This window comes from Lepisma saccharinum, chromosome 8 (assembly GCF_977018435.1).
Source record: "Lepisma saccharinum chromosome 8, izLepSacc3.1, whole genome shotgun sequence".
Lineage (NCBI taxonomy): Eukaryota > Metazoa > Arthropoda > Insecta > Zygentoma > Lepismatidae > Lepisma > Lepisma saccharinum.
The window spans coordinates 20,144,615-20,170,518 of NC_139236.1; the positions used below are offsets into that span (position 1 = coordinate 20,144,615).

At 38.6% G+C, this 25,904-nt stretch overlaps 1 protein-coding gene across 1 annotated transcript in view; it reads left to right on the plus strand.

The window, feature by feature from the left end:
- The first annotated feature begins 7,114 nt into the window (after positions 1 to 7,114).
- LOC145991386 (uncharacterized) overlaps positions 7,115 to 25,904 on the plus strand; it is a 186,403-nt gene continuing 167,613 nt past the window's right edge. Inside the window, exon 1 of the mRNA XM_083127378.1 lies at positions 7,115 to 7,307. Within this exon, the coding sequence (XP_082983504.1) occupies positions 7,191 to 7,307 (117 nt within the window). The 5' untranslated portion in view covers positions 7,115 to 7,190. The remainder of the gene's footprint in view (positions 7,308 to 25,904) is intronic.

The following is a 25,904-nucleotide window of genomic DNA, read 5'->3' on the forward strand; positions in this document are numbered from 1 at the left end:
TTATCGGACTCGGGTCGGGTTTCTTTTCCTCGGGCCGGGCCGGACACGGGCCTTACAATTTAGGCCCGTGCAGACCTCTAGTATGCATATGAGCCGGAACGTAAACAGCAGTCGACTGTATGGGTGTTTCAAGATGAACCCAATCCAACAAAAGTTGTTCGCGCTCGAAGCACATCGAAACAAATGGTCGCCTTTTTTTCGGTAAAACTGGTCATGTGGCAACTGTGCCTTTAGAGGAACGTAGAACGGTCAACTCTGAATGGTACACAACAATTTGTTTGCCAGAGGTCTTCGGTCAAATACGGAAACAAACAAACGCCGTCGGATCATTCTTCATCAAGACAATGCCAGCTGTCACACATCTCGTCTAACAACCGACTTTATGAACAGTAAAAAAATCGAATTGATGGGTCATCCGCCATACAGTCCTGATTTGGCACCCAATGACTTCTTCTTGTTCCCGAATGTCAAGAATAAATTGCGTGGACAACGATTTTCGTCGGCGGAAGATGCCGTTGATGCGTTCGAAAACCATATTATGGAGGTGTCTCAAGAAGATTGGAAAAACTGCTTTGACAAATGGTTCGAACGAATGCAAAAGTGTATTGACTTCGAAAAACAATAAAGCAGTTTTCAATGCCAAATTCCTGTTTTTTCATTGTTAGGCTCAAAATATAAATAGTGACCCTCGTAGTCCGCAATATTGGATTTTTTTTTTATTTGATATGTCTTGGGAACGGTGGCCTACTCACCTTCACATTTCTGTCCACCTTACGTATCGGCAACTTCCCCGCATAACCGAATCCGGTGACAACCATGAAACCCCTTGGAAAAGTGTCCCGGCAGTAGCGAAAAGAGTTGTTGCACCCTTTCCATCAGTATTACGAATGTGACCACTGCCAGTGAGGTCATCCATTGTGACCACAGTCGTCCATTTGGACTCCGCAAAGTGTCTGTCAGAGTTTTCTACAGTTAATTTTGTATTTGACAATGTGAGAAGGATGAATGCAGCGGAGACAAAGACTGTTATGGATGATCATATTCACAGTGAAATGAGCCATAATCATCCTCCTGGCCATCTCATGTTGGGTTGATGGATTTCCTGACATGTCATTCGCCGAATCTTGTGGAGCACAACAGGCAATACTTTCGCTGGTGTCCTCTTGCCGGGATCTTTTGTGGGCGAATTTTTTACCAATGGGTCCCTGTTGTGTGCACCAGGACATATTTCTTTCACGGTGGTTTTTCCTACAATCAAACCATTCTCCAGACACTGTTAGTAAAACAGTGGTCATACAAGATATATATGCATGGCAAAAGGGCCATGATGTACCCTTCCCAGTAACGTTTCACTTGTGGCTCCATTTGACAGCTATGCGCATAACACACTGGTACGTTCAAGCTGGGTTACATGACTGATAACAACAGATAGCAGTGGCACTGCAAACCTTCTGTATACACAGATTTGTTTGGCAGTGCATGATGAAACCCTGTGTTTTATGTATAAACGCGCACTAATATGAAATGATTATCTATTAAAGCAACACTAATAATCATTTTGGTTGTCTTTGATTTTATGAGAAACGAAAGTTCTCTATAGTTACACATTCTAATCTGTAAGGCCTTCACGAATATAGTTTGCGCAAGTTCTCATGTTTCATAACTGCAGCCTTGAGATCACATTTCAGAAATATGCCATTCTCAAATTTGAGACATTGAACTACATGACCTGCTTCGGAAATCAATATTGTGACCTAAAAATTGTATCAAACTGTTTCTTTTCCACACCTTTGATTTGATATATTACATGACTATATTTGGATGACTTTGAGATTTGACCTTTCGGGGCCACAATTGACCTTGAAATGACCTTTAGTGTCAAAATATGTAGTGGCATCCACCCTAGTATTTCTGTCTGAACTATGACTGATTTAGCATGCAGGTAAAAGTCACAATTTTGATATTTGGCTGGTGCACTATTACTTTAATAATTATACTGTGTAATTCAGAGGATTTTTTTAAAAAATATATTTTAGTTTGAGAACTGGTAGGGTGTCTACCAGTCTGAAAATGCTGGAGATGTCAGGGTATTTACTTTTTCTGAAAATTTCCGGAATTTCAACCTTTTTGTACTAGTGAACTAAAAACTAGTTTTTGAACCAAGGAAAAATTACACACAAGAAATTTTAAGTTTGTTGTGGATAAAATATAGTTCAGTGTATTACACTGAGTATTACAGTTGTTGCAGTAGAAATTGCATATTAAATACTCTAGGGAAACTATTTTCAAGTATAAAATCTGCTAAAGTAAGTGGTTATTGGTATTTATCACTGAATTGTTGAGATTTTTGGGCTGAGTTAGGTTGATAAAGAAACCTGGGACCCCTGGCATCGTAGCATGCTCATCTAACCACTCCGCCACGGAGGTTGACGACAAGAACAGCTACACGGCTCTTTTATGTATATGATGTAGATATACATATTTAACATGTTATTAATATGAAAGTAAATTGCTCAATATTTAAAATACATATAAAGGAAGAAGTTTGTTCCTTTTACGTGTATCAGATATTTATAAAGTAGCAAAAATTCCACTAACTGATTAAAGATGTCAATAAATTATGAAATAGTTTTATGTATAAACTTTTGTTTAGTTTTTGCTTTCTATTAATATAAATAAATGAGGTCTCCTTTTACTTTTATTGTGTGTGTATTGTTATTGGTGTAGTTCTATTAATGGCTCCTTGAAAGGGAAAGAGAGAGAAAGAACATGCAAGACACACAAACACACTACTTTGAACATGTTTCAGATATTATCCTTAGTAAAGTATATCCGAAGTCAAAACTAATTGCTTACCTTTTTGTTCATTACAACAAAATACTCCCCCTGGAAATTTTTGGTAGGTGGATATCCCCCTTGTCCCCACAGGATTTTGCACCCTGGAGTGTAGTGTTGTATGGTGCAGAAACATGGATGCTGCGAACTTAGGAAAAGCGACTGTGGCTGTAGCGAAGAATGGAGTGCGTGAAATGGACAAAGTAATAAATAAAATTGTGTGGAAAGAGTTGGTGAAAGAAGAGCAATACTAAAAGCGATCAAGAAAATAAAAAATAAGTTGGCTGTGAATAGACGCTCTGAAAGGAATTCTTAATGGGGAAAAGTTCCAAAGATGATTAATATTAAATTAAGTGAATTATAGGCTGACATGAAGCGCAAGAAGCAAGATCAGAAAATTAATTAAATGAACATCTTTGCTGTCTTAAAATATATTTAACATTTCGTCCGGTGCAATCTGTGGACAGTTCTCATCGTTAGGCCCATTAAGGCGTTTCCTAATCTCAGTTTTAACCCATAAAGAGCGTAGAACAATATCTCGGAGTGGTGATAGGAAGCAGTGGCGTGCCCAGGATTTCGAAAGGAGGGGATTATGCATACTTTTTGAATAGTCCGCCCTCATTTTACTATCTTTTCCTGCCTTTGACGTTCTTTTTATTTAGAAATACTGAGCCAAAGGGTAGGTTATGACCCCCCACCAACCCCCCTTGGGCACGCCACTGATAGGAAGAGTTACAGGAGCCTGTAAACATTTGGTCAAAATAGTTTGTTACACTGAAGAAAATTTTACATCATATTACTTAGTTGTTCCCATTGTGATGGTTGTGCAACTGTTGGTTTCTTTCAAATGGAAATTGTCATTATTTGCACTGTGCGTGTCATAGGTAGAGAGGGCTTTGATTTTGTGGAAAATAACACCGAAAAGTAAATAAAATAAAATTAACACCAATTTTGAAAAAAACAAACAAACGAAAAATCAAGGTCAGTATTCATAGGTAAAGTTTCCCGTGCACATTGCACTGTGCCATGAATAGGGTGATCAGACGTCCTCTTTTATCCGGACATGTCCTCCTTTTTAGGTGTCTGTCCGGCGTCCGGGCGGATTTTTTAGAAATCGGTAAATGTCCTCCTTTTTTAGAAAGAGTATAACCTCGACCGTAGCAAAGGTTCTGCATAGAGAATGCTTCCACACACAATGATATTCATATCACTTGGGGCGGGTTAAATATGAGAGCAATGCTCACCTAGCATCAGGGAGCTGAACATGATCACTTTCTTGACAGTCATTAGTAGGGGTGTGCGGGATCCAGAAAAGTCGGTTAAAAAAATTCCCGTCCCGATCCCGACTTCAGGAAATGATTTCCAGACATTTCAAGATCCCGAGCAGTTCGAAACTTCCAAATGGTCGTTTTAAAAAGTGGATAATTCTTGATGTTTTCTGCATTATAAGTGTCTTGACACTTCTCTGAAATTGTTAGCTTTTATTTCAGAAATCGAAAGAAAGGGAAATGACGTCAAATTCACGATTTCTACAGTGTCGGGAATGTTTTATCATTGCCCATTCCTCAAAATTTCTGGGGAAATTGCGGATTTTACCCGTCCAGAACGTCGGGATTTAAAAAAAATTCCCCGTCTCGACCAAAAAATGTTCTGTCCCGCACACCCCTAGTCATTAGTATGTATTATTGTAACTCGTTGCTTCGCAGTCTGAGACTTGTGAAACACATGTAATTTGAGCAGTTCCTTTTTGATTGACCGATATGGTTTATTTTAATTCCCTTTTCTGCACTTTTGCTAATCGTGAAGATTAGGATGAGGATGAGCGATGATATGATGATTTTGATGAAGGGGCACTCACAAAGAACACCCATGCCCAGCCTGGAATTCGAACCTGGGACCTCTGGAGTTGTGGCGCGGTGTGCTAACCACTCCGCCACAGAGGTCGGCCAGTTCATTTTTGAGTCATACATACGCGATACAGAAACCCGTAGTGAGAATTTTGATTATTAAGTCGCATTTACTTTTATGAAATAACGAAGCGAAAGTGTAAATTCATCAATGATCTTGCAAAAAAATATCCAGCTTTTAGAGGATGGAAGAAACGAATATGAGGTAAAGTGTAAGGTGGCTATCACTTTCCCCTCGTGTTGAAAGAGTGCAAAAATGTTCGTGGCATTAAAAATCATATTTCCTGACACAATCTAAACTACCTAAAATTTAAATTCTGTTTTTGGAAATAAGTTAAAGCGAAGCTTACTTGTCACATTTGCATTCACTTATGGTGATATTGCATTCTAATATCCAGGAATTGTAAAAATAGTAAAATTCTGTGCTTCAAACTATATATATTTTTAATTATGATTGTCCTGTGCTAAATAATACGATTAGGAGATTGCTTTCGTTGCTTATTTAAAAAAAATCATCAGATTTACATTAATTAAATTATGAGTAGGGACGTGAAGTTTTCGTTTTAAGGATAACACCGAATACTTGAAAAAAGTACAATAAAGTGTCTAAAATGAATTTGGGTAAATTAAGGAGACAAGTTTTCGGTGTTTCGGAGTCGCGAAGTAACTCGAATTGCACTTTAACACGAAAAACGTCGCGAAATATGCAATATAAACTAGGGATAACACAACACTTCTTTTGTTCAAAAAGTACTACCTGCAGGAGTGCTATTTGATCTGTCGTTTCTAGTCTAGCTGGTGAAAGTTCGATTAAATCGAAATTGTCACGCTTCATTGTTGCAGTTTTGCACAGATATGACTGACAGTAGGCTATTTAACCTCTTCCTGAAATAGAATTTGCTCGGGGCGGGGTGGGGGCCTTCCCAGAAGGGTTGATTAGGAACGGGAAACTTTTCAGGGAGAAGCACCTTTTGTGTTTCGGGGGTGGGGGAGGGGTTGTGTATGCGAGTGTGCGTACACAAAACGCCTAATTTGAGGTCGCAGAGGGATTTTCCTGGCATTGTTGGAGAAAGTTATATGTATGACTATTTTCAAAGATTTGGGTGATATCATTCACTAAACATTTCGTATTTACTGGCTGATGAGACGAAATAGTTTTCCAAATGGAAGAAATTTGGTAATTCCTAACAAAGGTAAGCCTTAATTTGTTATTTTTTTGTCATTAAAAATGTAAAAATCTTAATCATAGAAGGAACAGTAAATATGAATGTAAAAATTACCGATTTTAAATTAATAACACCGAATTTTGCCCTAAACCGCGAAAAATAATACCGAATTGCAGTAAAAAAATAACATCGAAATTCAGTTGAAAATAAAATGAAAATTTCACGTTCCTAATTATGAGTAATGGCAAATGAGTTGCCATTTTTTGCTGTGTCCTCTTTATTATGACTTTGTCCTCCGTTTTCATCATTCTCTGTCCTCTTTTTTACATGTATATGTGTGGTCACCCTAGCCATGAAGGCACATATAACGGGGGGGGGGGGGGGGGAGTTAGGGCCCCACACATTTTCGAACTGTGCCATTTTTGGAGGTGATATAAGAATCACGCCCAGGCCGCCTTTACTCTCAAGGTTGCCCCAAGGTGTCAATTTGTTTGAGGCTGGATGAACCCCGGAGCCATTTTCCTGCAGCGACAAGGCCTGAAAAAAATCCTACTTTAGAGGGTTGTCCCCGGAAATCGAACCCGGGTCTCTAGCGTGGCAGTCAGAACCCTACCGACCAGACCACCACGGCTCCATATGTCACGAGGTGTGGAAATTATTATACATTTTTTGTCAACTGACACCTGGTACCCCAACGGCGAATTGTCCACCACCTATTTCATCAGGTCTTTGTTGCACAACGTGATAACAATAAATTGAAATGAATACGTCAATAAGCAGAGGACAATACCTGCTTCGAACCAACATAGCTTCATTCCTCAAAACAACACAGGATGTAGAATAAAGAAGTAATGAAAATGGTGATGGACAATTTGCCTACCATTATCTTTGCCGTTGACTGTACCTGTGGCCCTCCTTGAAGGCGAACCCCTCCATTAAAATATTCTTGCGTAGCCACTGTTTTGGCAGTTTTCGTTCGTAAAAAATATGCATAAAGTCCGGATCAAAATCTATTTATGGTTACATTTTTTTAATGTAAATGTTTAGTTAATTTGTTGGCGATGGGCAGAGAGATTATTGGGTAAGGCTGGTGACCCCTCCATTTTGTTGGCTCTTGTGTAATACCGCGTATAGATATGGCAACGCCGCTGTTACGTATTACGCTTGCATGAGGAGATCTGTAGACTGGATTAGTCTCGATTTCGCTGCAGATACAGAAGGATGTAGTGCTCAGAGTGAGCTGTGTGTTGTTCGTGCGTGGTGTAGAGTTCAAACTGTAGCCATGAGTTCGTTTAAGATTAGCAACTACCAGACTTCTGACAGCAGAGAAGCATCGTGGACGAAAACATCGTGTGACCCGACCGATAGCCTCTTGTCCAAATGGAATATGAACGAAATTGTAAGTAAATTATGCCATTATTATTAAAGGCGAGAGTCGTCGGCCTGAGCAAATTCTCGTGAACTGACATTTTGTGACTGTTTTTAAAATATGGTTTTGGCTTTGCTTGGAAGAAAAATGAGAAAAAAAAGTTTGAAACCTGTTTCGCTGGGAAGAACTAGCAATGACCTGTTAAATTTTGCGGTCTATGGGTTGAGTGTGTCAACGAGCAGGGGTGCCCAAAGAGGGTGTTCTGGACACAAGTTACAAGGAACTTTCAGGGCTTGATGATTTTTGGTTTAATAGGCGCCTTGACTTGCCTTGTACCCTCGAAAGTTTCGACTGTTAAAAAAATGTATTTAATGACATTTCAGTGTTTTAAGTACCATAAAGTTTATACACGTATAAGAAGCTATACTCTTTTCCGGATATCTCTGGAGCAAGGCCGCAGAAGGGTGATCAAGCGAAGCAGTACGCTGCTACGAAGGCTTATAACTACAGTCGGTCGCCCTCTCCATGAAATCCCATTCCCTCACGTGTTCATTGGTGGAGCAGTTTCGCGTCACTAATTACTCGGAATTGTTTTCTTTCGCTTGCTCCAGAGATGAGGGACAGAGTATAGCACAAATAATTGTAATCAACGTACTACGTCCGGTCACTGACCTTGCTTCCAATTTCTTCTATTCCAGAGCATTTTCACTGTCTTTTAAATGAAATATCATTGTATGCAGGGCAGCCGTTAGGGGTGTGCGACGCGTGCCACCGCAAAGGGCGTCGCGCTTTGAGTGGCCTCGCGCTTCTAAATCAGTAATTCATTAATTTCTTGTGCGTGCAAGCGAGATTGCATTCGAAGAGAAGGAAGAACATAATTCCTGTGAAATGAAAAATTTCACCATAACAAAGTTGAATAAAATGATTATTTGTCTACTCTTCAAGCCGAGGAACAACACATTTGAGTGTGTTGTCTGTTAAGAAAGTCAGTCATTGTGATTTTAAGACCTGAGCCCATCTTAGTGGTCAGGGTGGTTGAGCGTTGAACCCCACCGAAAATTCCAGGTTGAGATCCTGGCATGGACTTCAGTGTTTAATTTCATTTCATTGTGACTATCCATAAATTTCATATAGTGGTGGACATGGGTGTTTCTCTGTGAGTGTTCCTTCTTTAATTTCATCTAACCATCCGCCAAGGGTCCCGGGTTCGAATCCCGGTCGGGCTTGGTTGTTTGTGAATGTCCATTTATCAATTTCATCATTTCATCACTCATCCCCATCTTCGCAAATTAGCCAAGAGGCACAAAACGCGAAGTAAAATAAACTAAATCAATCAATCAATCAATTCATCTAACCATCATTCGTGCTCATCGTCACAATGTGCCTAAAAGAGGCAGAAAACTGACGAAAAATAAGAAAAGCTGCAATAAACATACGTTTGAGAATAGTCCTATCGCTGGCACAATCAATCATTTGCCTCTTACTTGTGACTGCACAGCACTCAGTTTGCAAGAATTTTTTCATGGTGTTTTCATTTGGGCTCTTCGAGGTGAGCAATTCGCAACACAGGATTGGCGTTCATCTTTATTTAGTCCCTTATAGGGTGGTATTCAAAGCACTTCAGATTTTAAACAGCCGTCGTAGCACACTCGTGAAAAATAAAGGGCAAATTTACAATTTCCTACCTCAAATTTGTCTTTTTAATAAGATTTCGCTACTTCTTGTCGGAAGGAAACATGGAAAATAAATATCAGGTTTTCTAAATTATATTTTATGGAGCGACCACAAACAAAAGAACCTTCGACTAAAATCCTTCGCGAGCATTTCCCTCTATCCGTTCAGCTCTGGCAATAAAAAAGCATAGTCCACCCGACCCCTCCCCTCCTCGCTGGAGTACGGTGCACGGGAGTCGCGGGTCTGCGCAGGTTTCTTTGCTGGTGGTTCCACTATAATAGTTTCAACATATACGTGGGTTATTTTTTAATTAAGGTCCGTTTTGCAATAAAAACGAAGTAAGTAAATGGTTTAAAAAAATATATTTTCTGAATTTACATAAACTTCTCTATTTTTCTACATAATTTCCTTGCCAGTTTAAACATTTATCGTAACGAACTACGAGTTTTTGGATACCCTCCTCATAGAACTCTGCCGCCTGTGATGATAGCCAGTTAGTAGTAGTCGTTAGGCGCAAGGTCTGTTTGTGAATACTGTTTGAAATTGCGCGTGCGTGTGGTAATGAGTGCGCGCGCAGGCTTCCGGCATTCGTTGAGCAGCATCCGACGCCATTTGCATTCACGGCGTCAGTCTGTACGCTTCGTTAAAATGTTTAAGAAAATCGAGCGCCCCGCCAACTGTGAAATACGGTCAGTCATCCGATTCTTAACAGCAAGAAACATGAGACCTGCGGATATTCATCGCCAGATATATGAAGTTTACAGAGACAATGCAATGAGTGACAGTAAAGTGCGAAAATGGGTGAGATTGTTCAAGGAAGGTCGGGAAAACGTCCATGACGAATCGCGCGCGGTCGGCCATCTGTAATCACTGACGAGTTGGTGCAGGCAGTTGACACCAACATTCACGCAGACAGGAGATTCACAATTTCCAAGTTGTCATCGGAATTCCCACAAATTTCAAGGTCAGTTTTGTTTAAAATTGTGTCTGAGAACTTACAGTTCAAGAAATTGTGCTGTCGATGGGTTCCTAAACTGCAGAGTGAGGAACACAAAAAGAAAAGATTGGCAACTGCTTTAACTTATTGACCCTCTACAACGAGGAAGGTGATGCGTTTTTGGGGCATATCGTCACAGGAGATGAGACATGGGTGTCCCACGTGACTCCTTAGTCAAAACAACATCGATGGAGTTGCGACACACATCGTCAAAGTAAAAGCAAAACGAAGAGCAAGATCATGGCAACTGTGTTTTGAAACAGGCAGGGTGTTTTGTTAGTGGAATTTTTGCCGCAAGGAACAACAATTAACTCAGCTTCCTACTGTGAGACCCTAAGAAAACTTCGTCGAGCAATCCAGAACAAACGGCGTGGAATGCTGTCAGCCGGTGTCGTACTGATTCATGACAATGCAAGGCCACATGCTGCGGTTCACACTCAAGATCTGATCGAATCTTTTGGCTGTGGGGTATTCGATCATCCGCCATACAGTCTAGACCTTGCGCCTAGCGACTACCACCTCTTCCGCCATCTGAAGACCTTCCTGGACGGCAAGCGTTTAGACACTGAGGAAGAAGTGAAAACTACCGTGAGTAACTGGCTAACATCACAGGTGGCAGAGTTCTATGAGGAAGGTATCCAAAAACTCGTAGTTCGTTACGATACATGTTTAAACCGGCAAGGAAATTATGTAGAAAAATAGAGAAGTGTGTGTAAATTCAGAAAATAAATGTTGTTTTGAAAAACATTTACTTACTTCGTTTTTATTGCAAAACGGACATTACTTAAAAAATAACCCTAGTACTTGCGGACAGATTTATTTCTCAGAAGAAACAAACGAATATAATAATAAAATGATACATAAACACATTTCACTTCAGGTCCGTAGCCAAAATTTATCTCCGGGGGGGGGGGCATGGGCTATCAGCGGTAGCTTTGTAAAGCAAGTCCATTTTCAAACGTTTAACAGTACTGTGTGTGTGTGTGTGAGGGGGATGGTTATTAAGTTAATAGAGGACACAGAAAATGTAGAAATATCGTTCAAATGAATAAGTTCCCCCCCCCCCAATATCTTGCACATGTCCCTTGTTCCCACTCGTAGCTGAAGTCGAGAGAATATTCTAATTACTTCCCGCTACTTCGACTTCGGGTCGTAAATCAGATGAAAGAAAGTGCTACTTGTTATTTTTATTATGTGAAGTTTACCTTTATCAAGTCTTGAGCAAAATAATATCTGCTGTATACATTTTCACTGCAAACAAATTTTATAAAGCAGTTTTACCAAATTTCAGAGAACGCTGTTTCACTTTCTAAACGGGCACGTTCTATGTTTTCTGCAGCGACCTTTCATCCCTCTGACGTCAAACTTTACAGCTCTATCCATTTCCAAAAAGGGGATTTATAAACAGACTTCTCAAGGCAGGCCGTGAGCAGGTCAACGTGCCTTGGGTCGGCATGTTCCTCAGCAGATGAATAGAAATAAAGATCTGGAGATATTTTAATTTCCTCATAAACCCTCCCAGAAGGGGCGTTTGCAGATTTCGCCAGATTCTACAACTATGCCTAAGTCCCAACAAGTTTCAAGTCAATGAAATCATTCTCTACCTTCCTTGTCATTCTTGTTTGAGACAGTAGTGCGTGCGGGTGTTTAGAATCGCGAATGTGGGAAATTAAATGTCTTGGGAACACAGTGGCGGATTAAAGACGTTCTCTCGGAGGGGCGGGCAGCCATTACGGCGCCCCCCTCCCCCGAACTTTCGGCGCCCAGCACACTTTCCTCACAAACTACATTCCTACCATATGTCATAAAATCACTGTCGTAACTAAAATGTTGGAGACCCAGCCATGTGCAATTTTTTTTAATAACATAAATGTATTTCGAATATAGCTACGATTTTTTTTTTTTTTTTTTAGATGTAACATATACCGTGCGTCCAATTTCTTGCGAGGTCGGGGAAAGTGTTGAGGGCGCCGCTAGCGAAGGTGCCGACATTTTCGACCAGTAACTCCCTAACTACGGCTCGGAACTTGGTAAGAGAAAGGAAGAAAGCAAGAAAATTTTACAAAATATATTTTTATTTGCATAAAATTTGAAATTGAAAGGGGCAAATGTCCCTCTGTGTCCCCCTGAAGGTGCCCTTGTCCGTCAATATTTGCCCCCCCCCCCAGAATTATTGTTTTTCAAGATTGGCGGGCAATGCCTCCCTACCCTCCTGCGGTTGCGCCACTGATGTAACATGGAGCGACGTGAAATATAAGATACACACGCAACATATGTAACCTAAATTACATAAATTTTCTCTCAAAAGTGCACTCTTCCTTTCATGCATTTTAGACAAAGTCAATAAAGAGAAGTCTTACTTCTCTCTCTGGTAAATTACAATGCGTTACAGAAAAGAAAATACATTGCGAGCGAAGCGAGGAAGAAAATTTTTAGATCCATTTTCTTGCAAACTGAAAACAATATTGATTTAATAGGGCGCCAAGGCATTCTCTGTTTTACAACTTATTTCATTTGTAATAGATTGTTCGGCACCCAGGGCTGATTCCCGCCGCCCCCTAGATACGGTTCTGAACTTGATGAGACTAAGAAAAGCAGGTATTGCGAGCGAAGCGAGCGAGAAAATTTTACGAAAAGTATTTTCATTTGCATAAACTTTGAAACCAGGGGGGTAATTGCCCCCTGCAGGTGCCCTTGGCCGTCAATGTTTGCCGCCCCTTAGAAATGATTTCCGTATAAAGTTGGGGGGGGGGGGGGTGGAGTGGCTAATGCCCTCTGCCTCCCCTGTGGTTACACCACTGTGTAGCGCACCAATCATTCTAACTTGTTTAACTTCAATAAAATAAAGACTGTACGTAATAGATTTCTCAAAAATCAAAATACATTGATGTTTTGATTCCAATAGATGTGACTGTCGGGAACAGTGGAGCAGTTTAACCTATGTGTTGCACTAAACAGCAAGGGCGGCGCGTGCCTTTTTAAGCAGGCAGGGCACATTTTTCTTTTTGGGTGGGGAGGGGGGGGCAGTTAACCTCTATATTCCTCTTTAAGGTTTTTGAGAGGAGTTCCTTGACATGGAGTAAGTAAATTGTTCGAACAATGGGTCACTATTTGGAATAAAATGTAACATTCTGATCAAGATATCTCTCCAAAGAGCATTAAATACTCACTACGTAGGAATACGAAAAATCAACAACATATGGAACAAATTACCGCTGAATAAAGAAAATTTATTATTAATTTATTATTTAAAAAAACTCGAACACTGACGTCGGAACCCTATACTCTTGCAGTAACTAAAGTTTGGGTAGATACTGGAATGATTAGGAAAATGTTACACTGTTAACTCTGCTATAAAGGGCATGAGAAAGGAAGCAGTACCAAACGTACTATCAACAACTACGGTACAATCTGTGAAATGGTCAGCACCCCTCACTGCTGATCAATAACAAAATAAAATGAAGAAGTGAAGATACTAATTACAGAAATAAGAGAAAATAAAATACCTTTCTTTCCATTTATAATGATGGAAGAGCTTCTCCAGTTTCTGCGATTAATATTTTCCTTCGTACGATGAACTGTGATGACAATGATGGTGAATGAAGCCTATATGCATCATCTATCTCCAGGGGAGTGGCAGCTTCTCGTCTTTTAATAGAGGGAGGGGGTATGGACTTCGATTCCACTCAAAGTTACATAGTGCAGAGTAGTTGATTCACTATAACATGTCAAAATTTCACACCTTCACACTTTAAACACTGGGGGGAGGTGATCTTGTTCCTCATCCTTTCTGCACCTCACCATGCCAATAATGTAAACTAATATTAATGTGTTATGTCTTGGTATAAGAAGTCCATTCTGCGGTTCTTCAAGCATGCAAACTTCTCCATTACTCTTTTGTTGAAGTCCGGAATTTCACGAACAAGTTCTTTTTCGATAGATAGCATGGCCAATGCATTTAATCTCTTCTCTTTCATGGTGTTACGCATAAAAGTTTTAATGCGCTTTAGCGTAGAGAAGCACCTTTCTGATTCCGCAGTGTTCATGGGAGTGGTTACAATAACACGTAACAGCTTCACAATTTCAGCGTATACCCCTTCTAAGTTGTTATGAAGGAAAAACTGAAGGAGGGAGGTTGCTCCACCACTGATTCTGAAATCTTTTCTCGTGTACAACGTAGTTAGTTCAGTTTTCAGCCGTGGCTTATTTAGAAAGGGGTATGCATCATCAAGAGCAGCGTTTACCTGACATTCAGGAAATTTTAGAGCATATGTCTCAAACTTATTTGAGCTAAAAAGTGTTGAAGCCACAAGATGCCCTGTGAACGAGAAGCGCTCACGGGTTTGCGTTGTTATGGTATCGCAAACTTCTAGAGATGCCGCTAGCTTCCCTGTTGCCGAGTTCGATTCACGCCGACGTTTTGGATCACTTCCTTCCTCGGATGAACGTTCTCTTCCGGACGTACACTTCGCAACATCTTATTTGACCGCCCTGAAAATTTTCAAAGTCCGGAATTCGTAAATTTGGCAGCATAGCGCTTCAGAGCCAACTAAGGGTAGCCAACTTTGCAACATTTCTTCTTCCTCTTGTGATTTTTTTTTCATTCTTTCACATTCCATAAAGTAAAGATACCCTAAAGCAGTAATAAAATATATCAGTAGACAAAAAAAAAAAAATGTTAAGTAGAAATACGAATGTTGAAAATATTTCAAGATTCTTCGTTCTGAATTTGAAAATAGGAAAATGTATGTTCTCACCCACCTGGAAAGAATTGCGGTCACATTTGAATGCAAGAAGGCAAATTTATGATGATTTTATGCGAAATGTTTAGTAAAGATACCTTGCACAACACCAAACGATTCTGCAAAGTGTGTCTTTTCCTTGGTTCTTGGCGAAAAATGGTTCGAAACTCCGGCACAATGTTGCTTCAACTGAGATTAACGTGTTTTACTGAGCTTTTTGTTAGCAATCTCCTGGAGTAGTTGGTTAGATGACAGCACTTTCGCTTTTTTTTTTACTGTTTTCGTCAAGATCGAAACATCGTTGGTTCAAATCCCACCCTTTCCTTATTATTTTTTTCCTTTTTATTTACCGAGTACGAAGTGTTATAATAATGTAATATAATATTATATGATATTACTGTAAATATTTATGCGATGAATGCTCAGTGGCGGCGATTGGGTTTCAAAACTGATGGGGCAAGGTGGGGGAGGGGGAGGGCAAGGACAGTTTATTTCCCTTGGTAGATAATGTTTAGCATAGTGCTGGGTCATCTGCGCCTCCACACTCCATAATCGTCGCCACTGTGCATGCCTCAAGTAATGCTTCTACTAATGTTTTTAATCTTTCAGTGATTGGTAGGATTTTAGGAAATACTTTTCCTTTCATTCAGCTGTTATAAGTTAACACATATTAAGAACTTACATGTCAACTTTCTCCATCCGGAAATGCTGGACATAAATCGCATAAATATCAACGGAAATATCCAAGAAACGTAGATAAGCATACTCGTCCAAAGCCGTTTACTTCCCGAAAAAGATTTTGCAAAGAAGTAGGTTTGAACTCATGACCTTCCATTCCATAAGCAAACGATCCCCCTACACCACACGATTCACGTTATTTTATGCACTCGGTTCGGATCCTACTTTAAACTCCAGGTCCAGTCCCGATTAGCCTTACTATGCATAAAGTTGACTTAAAACACCAAATCAACCAATTCATCTCCTTCTATGATACTGCAGTCGGCCAGCATCCGAAAATAAAGTTCCGCTTCGCGTATACCAGAGTGTAATTGCATTTAATATTGTGATTAATTTTACTTTAAAACTACAGATTAAAGCGATAATAGTGTCCAGAAAAATAACCTCAAAGTAGATCTTCACACAAAGTATTTTAATCCATTGCCAAACATTTCAGTTAAGAATAATATTATGCTTTTCCATTGACCGTATTTTCGATTCATGGTGAATTTGCTAAAAGGACCATGTCAAGAAATCTAAATATGTAAGTTTTACTAGTAAATGCATTTAAAATGCACGAAACAACAGGGGAGGAGAAAAATAAACCTCAAAAATAAGTAAAAATGCAACAAAACTGTTAAAAATATTGATAAGTAAACTAAAAGGCAAAAAAGGCCGAAAAATGCAAAAAAAAAAATGTAAAATAGAAAGTGTTTTCCGGTTCTAATTGAAGGGAAACGTACATGATATTAGGTTTAGCATTGTTTTTAAGGGTCAGAAAAAATGTTGATTTTTCATCAACTTCCGGACCCTAATTAGTAATTATGACCATTGAAAATGTTGGAGGTAGCTTACTTAAAATGTTCTAGCTGAGGGATCGTATCGTCCCATATCTCCACTTCATAATATAGAAAAACATCAAGTTCATATTTCGAAAATGACTTGAAGTTTTCCACCACGAAAATATGTTTTTCATAGTTTGAAGTTCGTTAGTATTATCTTTCAAGGTTTCCATTGTTTTAATTTCACACATATTAGTAGTGTAAAATGCTATAGGATGAGCGCAAAAATCATACAAATGAAGAGCTCTTATGATTAAACAGCCCGATTCGGCTACACTTAAAACTATGTCAAGATGCCCATATGAATCAATTGGCCAAGTGTGGACACAGTTGAATCTAAAGAATCTTGAGCCCTAGTGTACAAATGAAGAATCACACAGTGTACAAATGAAGAGCTCATATGATTAAACAGCCCGATTCGGCTATACTTAAAACAATGTCAAGATGTCTATATGAATCAATCGGCCAAGTGTGGACACAGTTAAATCTAAAGAATCTTGAGCCCTAGTGTACAAATGAAGAAGCCTCAACAGACAGATTTGGCCATGTGTGCAAAGGCTGAATCTGTGAGATTGTTCTTTGTAGGCCTGCTAAACATATCTAATACAATACAGGATTACCTTGGACAAAGGCAGGCTAATTGAACTGTTACCTGTTTTCTTCCTAATCTTTGATCAGTTTTATGCCTGGGGCAGTAATTACTTAGCTCAGAAATGCATTAGTCTGTCAGACAGTTTCGATCGGGGAGATCGATGCATTGCTTGCCCCGGTAATAAATTATGCACGCCTGGGGGCTTTTATATTCCATTATTGCTGTCATGCATGGGAGGTAATCTACACAGAAAAAAATAAGTTGAAAGGGGGCATTATTGATATTTCTGTGTAATTCTAGAGAAAATTTCTTTTGCATGCTCTTATGCAAGCCTGACACATGCCATTGACTCCAATTCACTGGAAGGGCAAGAAACTTCAATTAATATTTCTGAGTAATAGGGGAAATTCTTACTAAAAGAACATTACTTCTTTTCATAACAGCATGCAAGCCTGAGTCCAATTCTAAAAGGCTTTGCTCTGAAATAATATATACACAAGTGAGACTTTGAAAATATTCACTGCTAGCTGATATCCAGCTCAGAGCTCCCGGGTCTGAAGACCGGTAGAGAGTGTGGGCATAGGCCCATGGCTTATATGCCTTGTAATCAAGAGGCTCCTGGGCTCTGATACTCAGTAGAGCGTGGCATAGCCCCATGGCTTATATGCCTTGTAATCAAAGGCTCCTGGGTTTGAGGCCTCCCCATGGAGAAGTGTTAATATTGCTGCCTTGTAATCAAAGGCTCCTGGGTTTGAGGCCTCCCCATGGTGAATTGCTAGTCTTGCTGCCTTGTAATCAAGAGGCTCCGGGTTTGATACCAGGTAAAGTGTGTAGGCCTCCCTGATGGCAAAGTGTTGGTATTATTGCCTTGTAATCAAGAGGCTCCCGGGTTTGATACCTGGTAAAATGTGTGAGATTGAAATACATGTGCCAGAATAATAGGAATAATATCCCCACACGTGAGACTTTGAGAATATTCACTGCAGATTTAAAGTACAACTTTGACTGTATTTAGCAGATATCCAGCTGATAGCTCCCAGGTTTGATACCTGGTAAAGTGTGTTATACAACAGCATAATAGAGCAAAACTATTTTATATTGGGGATCACCAGAGCCTAGTTACTGCTGTTGTCTGGGTATAAAAGCACCAGCTCAGCCACTAACTGCTGTTATAATTGTTTTGGCATACTATCCATAGTTCTGTTTTTTGGACCAAGAAATTTTATATAAACAAACAATAAAAATGCCAAACTTGAAATATTGCAATCAATGCAATAAAAATATATCTAGTTCTAATTGGGCTAGGCACCGGCATAATTGTGATCCTAAGAAATGCAGAAAGGCTACAAAAATATGTCCAAGATGCCATAAAATATTAAGCAAAGCATATTACAATAGGCATAAGTGTACTTGTTATGTACAGTCATCAACATTGCCCTCACAGCCATCTACATCTGGTCTGAAAAGGAAGCTTGAAACACCTGTTAATGCTAGAGCAGCAAAGCAGCCACGCTATGCACCACCTATCCATAGCAGTTTTAATGGCCAACTTAGGGATCACTGTTTTGAATCAGAGCCAAGATGTGACATTAAGAATTTTTTGAACAGTATAAATCCTGATGTGCAGGCAATTCTAAATGCACAAAATGGCTCTTATAAGCTGTCCCTCAAATTGTTTACACAATATAAGAAACCAAATGGCACAAAATTTACACAGCCCCACATAACAGAAACTGTAGCTGTATATTCAAATACAAATTTAGACAAAATAATAAGCAGTTTGATAGAGCAATTGAATATTAAACACTCTGAATTTGCAGCAAAAGAATCAGGATGGAGCCTATGTGGATCTCCACACAAGCTCTATGTTAATATTTCAGAATTCAGCCCACTACAAGGTTCTACATATCTGCTTTTACCTGCCAATATTAAAAACAAAAAAGCCGTGGTTAACATAAAAAATAATGATGAGAAATGTTTCTGTGGTGTATTTTAGCTGCTTTGTATCCAGTTTTAAGGGATCCTCAGAGGAGAATAAGTTATTATAAACAACATGAGCATGATTTTGATGATGCTATGGAGGGCTTAGAATATCCAATGTCTGTTAAGAATATTGATAAATTTGAAAAAAAGGCCAGGGATATCAATGGCAAACAATTATCTATTAATGTTTTTATTTGTTCTACTGGCCGTGGCAATTGTTTGATAGCACCTCTCAGAATCAGTACACTTGATGATGATTCTGCTGTTCCGATTGATCTGCTCTTAATTGAAGAGGATGGCACATATCATTACACTCTGATACACAGTCTTGAAGCTTTAGTCAGAAAACAACTAGACAAATCTAATACAATATTCAAGTTGTGTAGAAGATGTTTAACTGTATTTGATGGTAGAAAAATAATAAATGGTGCCCGTGAATGGAATGCAGAAATGGCTAAAAACAAGTTAATTGAGCATCTGAAATACTGTGGCAATCATAAACCTGTTCATATGGTGATGCCTAATCCAAGTGAAAATGCCAAATTCAAAAAATTTGAAGCCTTGTTGGAACACCCAGCATATATAGTCTGTGATTTTGAATCAAACCTCAAACCCCTTGCATTATGCAGCCCAGATCCTGATGAATCTTCAATTACATCATACCAGTTACATGAGCCTTCTAGTTTTTATTATGTTGTTGTACAGGATGGTGTTGTTAGTGAAGAATATTTATACATGGGACCAGATGCCATCAAAGAATTTGCACATAGAATAGAAAATAAATGCCATGACAGCATCTAATGTCTTATTAAAATCAAAACCTATGTTGCCTTTAACAGAGGATCAGATTGAAGATTTCAACAATGCAGAAAAATGCCCGGTATGTGATTCTGAATTTTCAGATACAAATATCAAGGTGAAACACCATTCTCATACAGATGGTAAATTCAAAATGGCCCTGTGTAATAGCTGTAATATTAAGATCCAGAGACCAAAATTTGTCCCAATATTTTGCCCATGGTGCATCTAATTATGATTTTCATCATTTGATCAGGTACGAGGGGTTTGACAAGCAGAATTTAAATATTTTAGCAGAAAATAATGAGAAATATATAGCTATTAGCAAGATAATTAAAGTTAATGGTGCTCCCATTCACTTAAGATTTCTTGATTCCTACAGAATTCTGTCTGCTAGCCTGGCTACACTGGCCAGTCAATTATCTGATGATCAATTCAAAATCACATGTGCTATGTTTCCAAATCAGGACCTGAAATTAATTAGGCGGAAGGGTGTATATCCATATGATTATGTTACAGATTTTTCTAAATTTGATGAGTGTGCTCTGCCACCACAACAAGAGTTCTACAGCAAACTCAGGGCATCTGGAATTACTGATGATGATTATCACCATGCCCAGTTGATGTGGAACAATTTAAAATGCCAGACATTTGGTGATTATCATAAGGCATATTTAAAACTTGATGTGACTCTCTTAGCTGATATACTTCAGGCATTTAGAAAATCATCGATGGAAAATTATAAGCTGGATCCAATGTATTTCTACAGTGCTCCAGGCCTAGCATGGTCTGCAATGTTTTTAAACACTAAAATGCAATTGGATCTGATCCAAGATCAAGATATGTATCTGTTTATGGAGCAATGTATAAGAGGAGGCATGGTGTAATGTTCTCAGAGATATGCCAGAGCAAATAACAAGTATATTCCCAATTATGATCCAGCACTGCCATCAAATTATATACTGTATGTAGATGCCAACAGCCTGCATGGTTATGCTATGATGGATAAATTGCCATATGCAGGGCTTGAGTGGGTTGAAGATTTCAACATTGAGGATCTTCAGGATTTTGATGACAGTAACTATGGCCTGTTCTTAGAGGTTGATCTGACAATTCCTGATGATTTACACAACAAATTTTCTGATCTGCCCCCAATTCCAGAGGTTAAGTGTTCACCTGGCTCTAAACAGAAGAAGCTAATGATGACTCTAGAGCCAAAACAGGGTTATGTCATATATTACAAAAACCTCCAGTTCCTAATGAAACATGGTGTTCAAGTGACCAAAGTTGGCAAAGTTTTAAGGTTCAGGCACTCAAGATGGTTGAAGCCATATATTGATACAAACAGAGAGCTTCGAACATCTGCAATGAGCCAATTTGATAAAACTTTGTTTAAATTGATGGTAAATTCAGTGTATGGCAAAACCATAGAAAATGTCAGAAAACATATTGATGTTAAATTTATTACTGACCCCAGCCTGAGCAAAAAATTGATTGCAAAGCCTAATTTCAACTACAGAAGAATTTATGATGAAAATATGGCACTTTTCAACATGAAAAAAACAAAGATTAAGTTTGATAAGCCTATTTATATAGGGGCTGTGATATTGGAATTGGCCAAATTACACATGTTAAAATTGTATTATGATGTGTTGAAACCTATTTATGATGATCGTGTAAAACTGATGTACATGGATACAGATAGCTTTATTCTTGATATTCAGACAGAAGATGTCTATCAAGATATGTCACAGCCTGCATTGCTTGAATATTTTGATACCAGTGAACATACAAAGATTCAACCCCACAACAAAAAGGTGCCTGGCAAGTTAAAAGATGAGACACTTGGTGATGTTATTGTGACATTTGCTGGGTTAAGGGCCAAGATGTACAGCTTTGAAACATGTAGTGGTGTTGTTGCCAAAAAGGCCAAGGGCATTGGCAGAGTAACTGTGGACAAAGAGCTTGAATTTGAAGATTACAAAAATTGTCTTAAATCACAGAGTTTAATCAGAACATCAGAATGCAGAATTCAGAGTGAGGATCACTTGTTGACTACAAATATTGTAAGAAAAGTGGCTCTGGACCCACATGATGATAAGAGATTCATTTTATCATGTGGCATACATACTCTACCATGGGGTCATTGTGGTTTGAAAAGTGGCAAACAATGCCCAATTACAGAGCATGATTTGAAATAAATAAACATGCCTATGAACTTATTTGGGTTAAAAAAACAGGCTATTATGGACGTGCCAACACCATCACCCTCTTCTGATATAGAATCTATGATATCTAAACTAAGTGGTTTGTTAATTATTCATCTGAACAGCATACTTACAGATGTTGATGATGAAACAGGTAAAATATTGTACATATTTAACAATAATTTAAATCATTACCAATTACCTGTAGGTGGTCAATTACAATTTATTACAACTCCCGAGGGTGATGTCAAGGTTTCAATAGGGAGAAATATTTATAGAATTAAGCACTCAAACATGATTTCTGGCACTGTTTATACTGTTTCTGCTGGTGACTGCTTATATATTGAGGTCCCGGGATCCTATGACAAGCTTATACCTTTTTTTATTGAATTAAGAATTAGATATTTTATAATAAATAACCACTAAAAGAAAATGCCTAATGATATATTTGGCCATACAAGGCATGAAGATCACAGTGATGAGATTCTGATGCTTGATGTCAGAGTCAAAAAATTAAGAAGTGATTTACAAGCTTTACAAACCACACTCAATGCCAGTCTTCAACTAGAAATTACAAATTTACAATCACAATGCATGGACCCTCTTCTTAAAATAGATTCAGAACTCAAATTGCTGCTTCAAAAATATACTGACTTGGCCACATTAGATAATTTTCAAAATTTAGAGGAAGCTGTAGCAGCTCTTCAAGCCAAATTTAAGACTCAGGCTAACAACTCTGAGCAATTGAAACAACAATTGGAAGAGCAGATAAATAATGTCCAGACACAGCTCCAAACAATTGTCAAAAGCATAAAATCACAAGAAGATTTTGATCTAGTGATTTCCACTCTAAAAGAACAGATTCAATCACTACAGATACCTAATCTGGACCCTCTGAACAATGCCATAGCCGAGGTTAAAGAAAAAATTGAGACACTTGAAAATTTTATGAACAACCTACCATCTTCTGATGCTCTGAGTGCTATAACTCGTAGTGTTACCAACATCAAGCTGCAACTTGAAACATATGAAGATTTTGGAAAAATTGAGAGTACCATAAGCCATCTTGAGGGTACAATAGCAGCAGTGCAAAGTGATCTGACAAATGTACAAGAAACTCTAGAATCTCGCCTGCCTGGTATTGTAGATACCCTTGTCAGTGTCCAGCAACAGATCACAAAACTTGAAAACCTCAACACTGAATCTGAGCTATCTCATTTTCATCACTTGATCGATGATATCCAAACAAAACTTGAAATTTTACAACAATCAACACCTACTCAGGCAGACATAACCCTGCTTCAAGATTCTATGCGAAGTGTGGCTGATGCTTCTGAATTAAATGATGTGAAATTGGCACTTGAATCTTTGCAGAATACTGTAGCCAATCTGCCTACATCACAGGAACTTAAAAATATTAAGAGAGCTGTGAATCGCATATTGAAATCAGAAGATATCAAGAATATCCAGACAGAGATCAAACAACTTACTCAGACAGTGGCCACTCTACCAACCAATCAACATATTAATGAACTGCATGCTCTGTTTGAGGATATCAGAAGACAAGTTCATGATCTTACTGCTCAAAATTCAAAATTGGCAGTTGTTGAAAATTTACAGCAAATTGTATCTAATATCAAGCAACAGCTAGGAAGCATGGAATCCAACCAAGGAAATGCTCTGTCTGTTTTGGCCACCCAGCTTCAAGAGATTGTACAACAATACAAGAAACTTGCTGTGGACATAAGGATCAAGCCAGGCCACGATGAGATTGTTAGGACTATCAATGAGCATCTTGAATCTGTAATAAGTAGATTGCTTACAGCAGAAAAAGAAATAACTGGCCTAATCGAGAATCCTAAACATACAGTAATTCTTGAATTGTACAGTATCCCCAACAAAGAATATGATTCACCATTTACACCAGGTGGCAAAATATATATGCTGTCCCCTGCACAATTTTATTACCAGTTTTTTGTTGGGGGCACACTGAGACCAATCAAGATCAAATATTGGCTACAACCACAGGCACACCACTACCCTACCTTATCAATAACAAATGCTGACAACAAACCAAAAATCACCAGTGTAGAGTTAGAGGATTTTACAGATCCCAATACATTAGAGACATCTTATGCTGAAGATGATGGTTCTCTGGAATTTAATATACAAATAGGAGACAACTTATATTTAGAAAATCCTGTAGTATCAGCTGCTGAACACCCCATAGTTGCAATATTCTTGTTTACATACTATGTCTAGACAAATTATTGTTGATGAATTACACAGACAAGCCAGACATAATTATAAGAGACTGCCAGTGGTTACAAAAGGCATAGATGATTTGTGGCAGTGTGACTTGGTTGAGATGTCAAGTGGACAGCTGAAAAACTTACACAAGATCAACAAGGGCTACAAGTATCTACTCACTGTCATAGATACATTTTCAAAATTTGCCTGGGCTGTGCCACTCAAATCCAAGACTGGATCATGTGTTACAGAAGCCTTCAGGACAATCATCAATCAGAGTGGAAGATCACCGCGCTATTTGCAAACAGATAATGGCAAAGAATTCTATAATTCGGTGTTCCAATAATTTATTAAAAGCCAGTCAATACAACATTACTCGAGTTACAGTGACCTCAAGGCCTCTATTGTTGAAAGATTCAACAAAACCCTAAAAAATCATATGTATAAACAATTTACACTTCAAGGTAATTATAAATGGCTCAGTATCCTACCAGAACACTTTAGATAGATATAACAACTCGGTCCATTCCACAATCAACATGAAGCCCTCTGAGGTAACTTCATCTGATGAGCAAAAATTGATCAGTACTGTTTATTATCCTAGATACCAGCCAACAACAAGAAAAGCCAAATACAAGGTAGGTGATCAAGTAAGAATCAGCAAATATAAGCACTTATTCAAAAGAGGCTTTACCAGAAACTGGAGCACTGAATTATTTACAGTGGTTCAAGTTAAACCTGGGACCCGATACACATATATAATAAAAGACCACCGAGGAGAAATTCTCAAAGGCAGGTTTTATGAAGAAGAACTCAGCAAAACTAAGCAGCCTGACACATATCTCATAGAAAAAATCATCCGCAGAAAAGGCAACAAGATACTGGTGAAATGGCTAGGACTCCCAGAACACAGCTGGATCGAGGCAGACAAAGTGATACTATGAACACCTGGGATGTTATAAAGAGACTGCCAGAGCCTGAACACCAGAATAAGAGAAATGGAAAGCTGCTGCCTGATAATATTAGATGTCTTATTGTTGGGCCATCGGCTTGTGGTAAAACTACACTAATGATTGATAATTTTTTATTGGCACCCAACTGGTTAGACTGGAAAAACAGACACTTGTATGTCTTCTCTAAGAGCTTGGAACAATTAAAATATCAGCAGCTGATGAAGCTATATGATGGACTGGATATAGCCACTTTTGAATCAGATGTTAAGCCACTCCATGAATGTCTCGATAACTCTGTTGTTGTGTTTGATGACATTATACTGGATAATCAAAACAAGGTTATAATTTTTTTTACACAGGGGCGACACAAAAACATTGATTGCTTCTACCTGGCACAGACTTTTTCTAAAATACCGAAGCAGCTGATCCGAGACAACAGCAATTTTATATGTGTGTTTCATCAAGATCATACCAACCTCAAACACATACATGATGAATATGTAGGTGGGGACTTGAGCTACAATGATTTTTCGAAGTTTTGCAGTAGGTGCTGGAACCAGGACAGCTATGGGTTTGTCACAATTGATATGACAAGGAAACCCAATAGTGGCAAATACAGAAATAAAATCAACAATTTTCTAGACATTGAAACACATATAAATAACCATGAAAAGGCCAATCATTGATGATCTTATATTAAGAGATTATCTTGTAAAAATATTTAAGGGATGGAAATCAGAGAAGCGAGGAATCTATGAACAACACAAGCGCACAGAACAGCCTATTATTGATGCTATTAGTGAATTAGGTAAAAATATCAAAACTGTTACAGAGCAAAATCAAAATTTGATCACAGAGCTTGTACCTGTAGC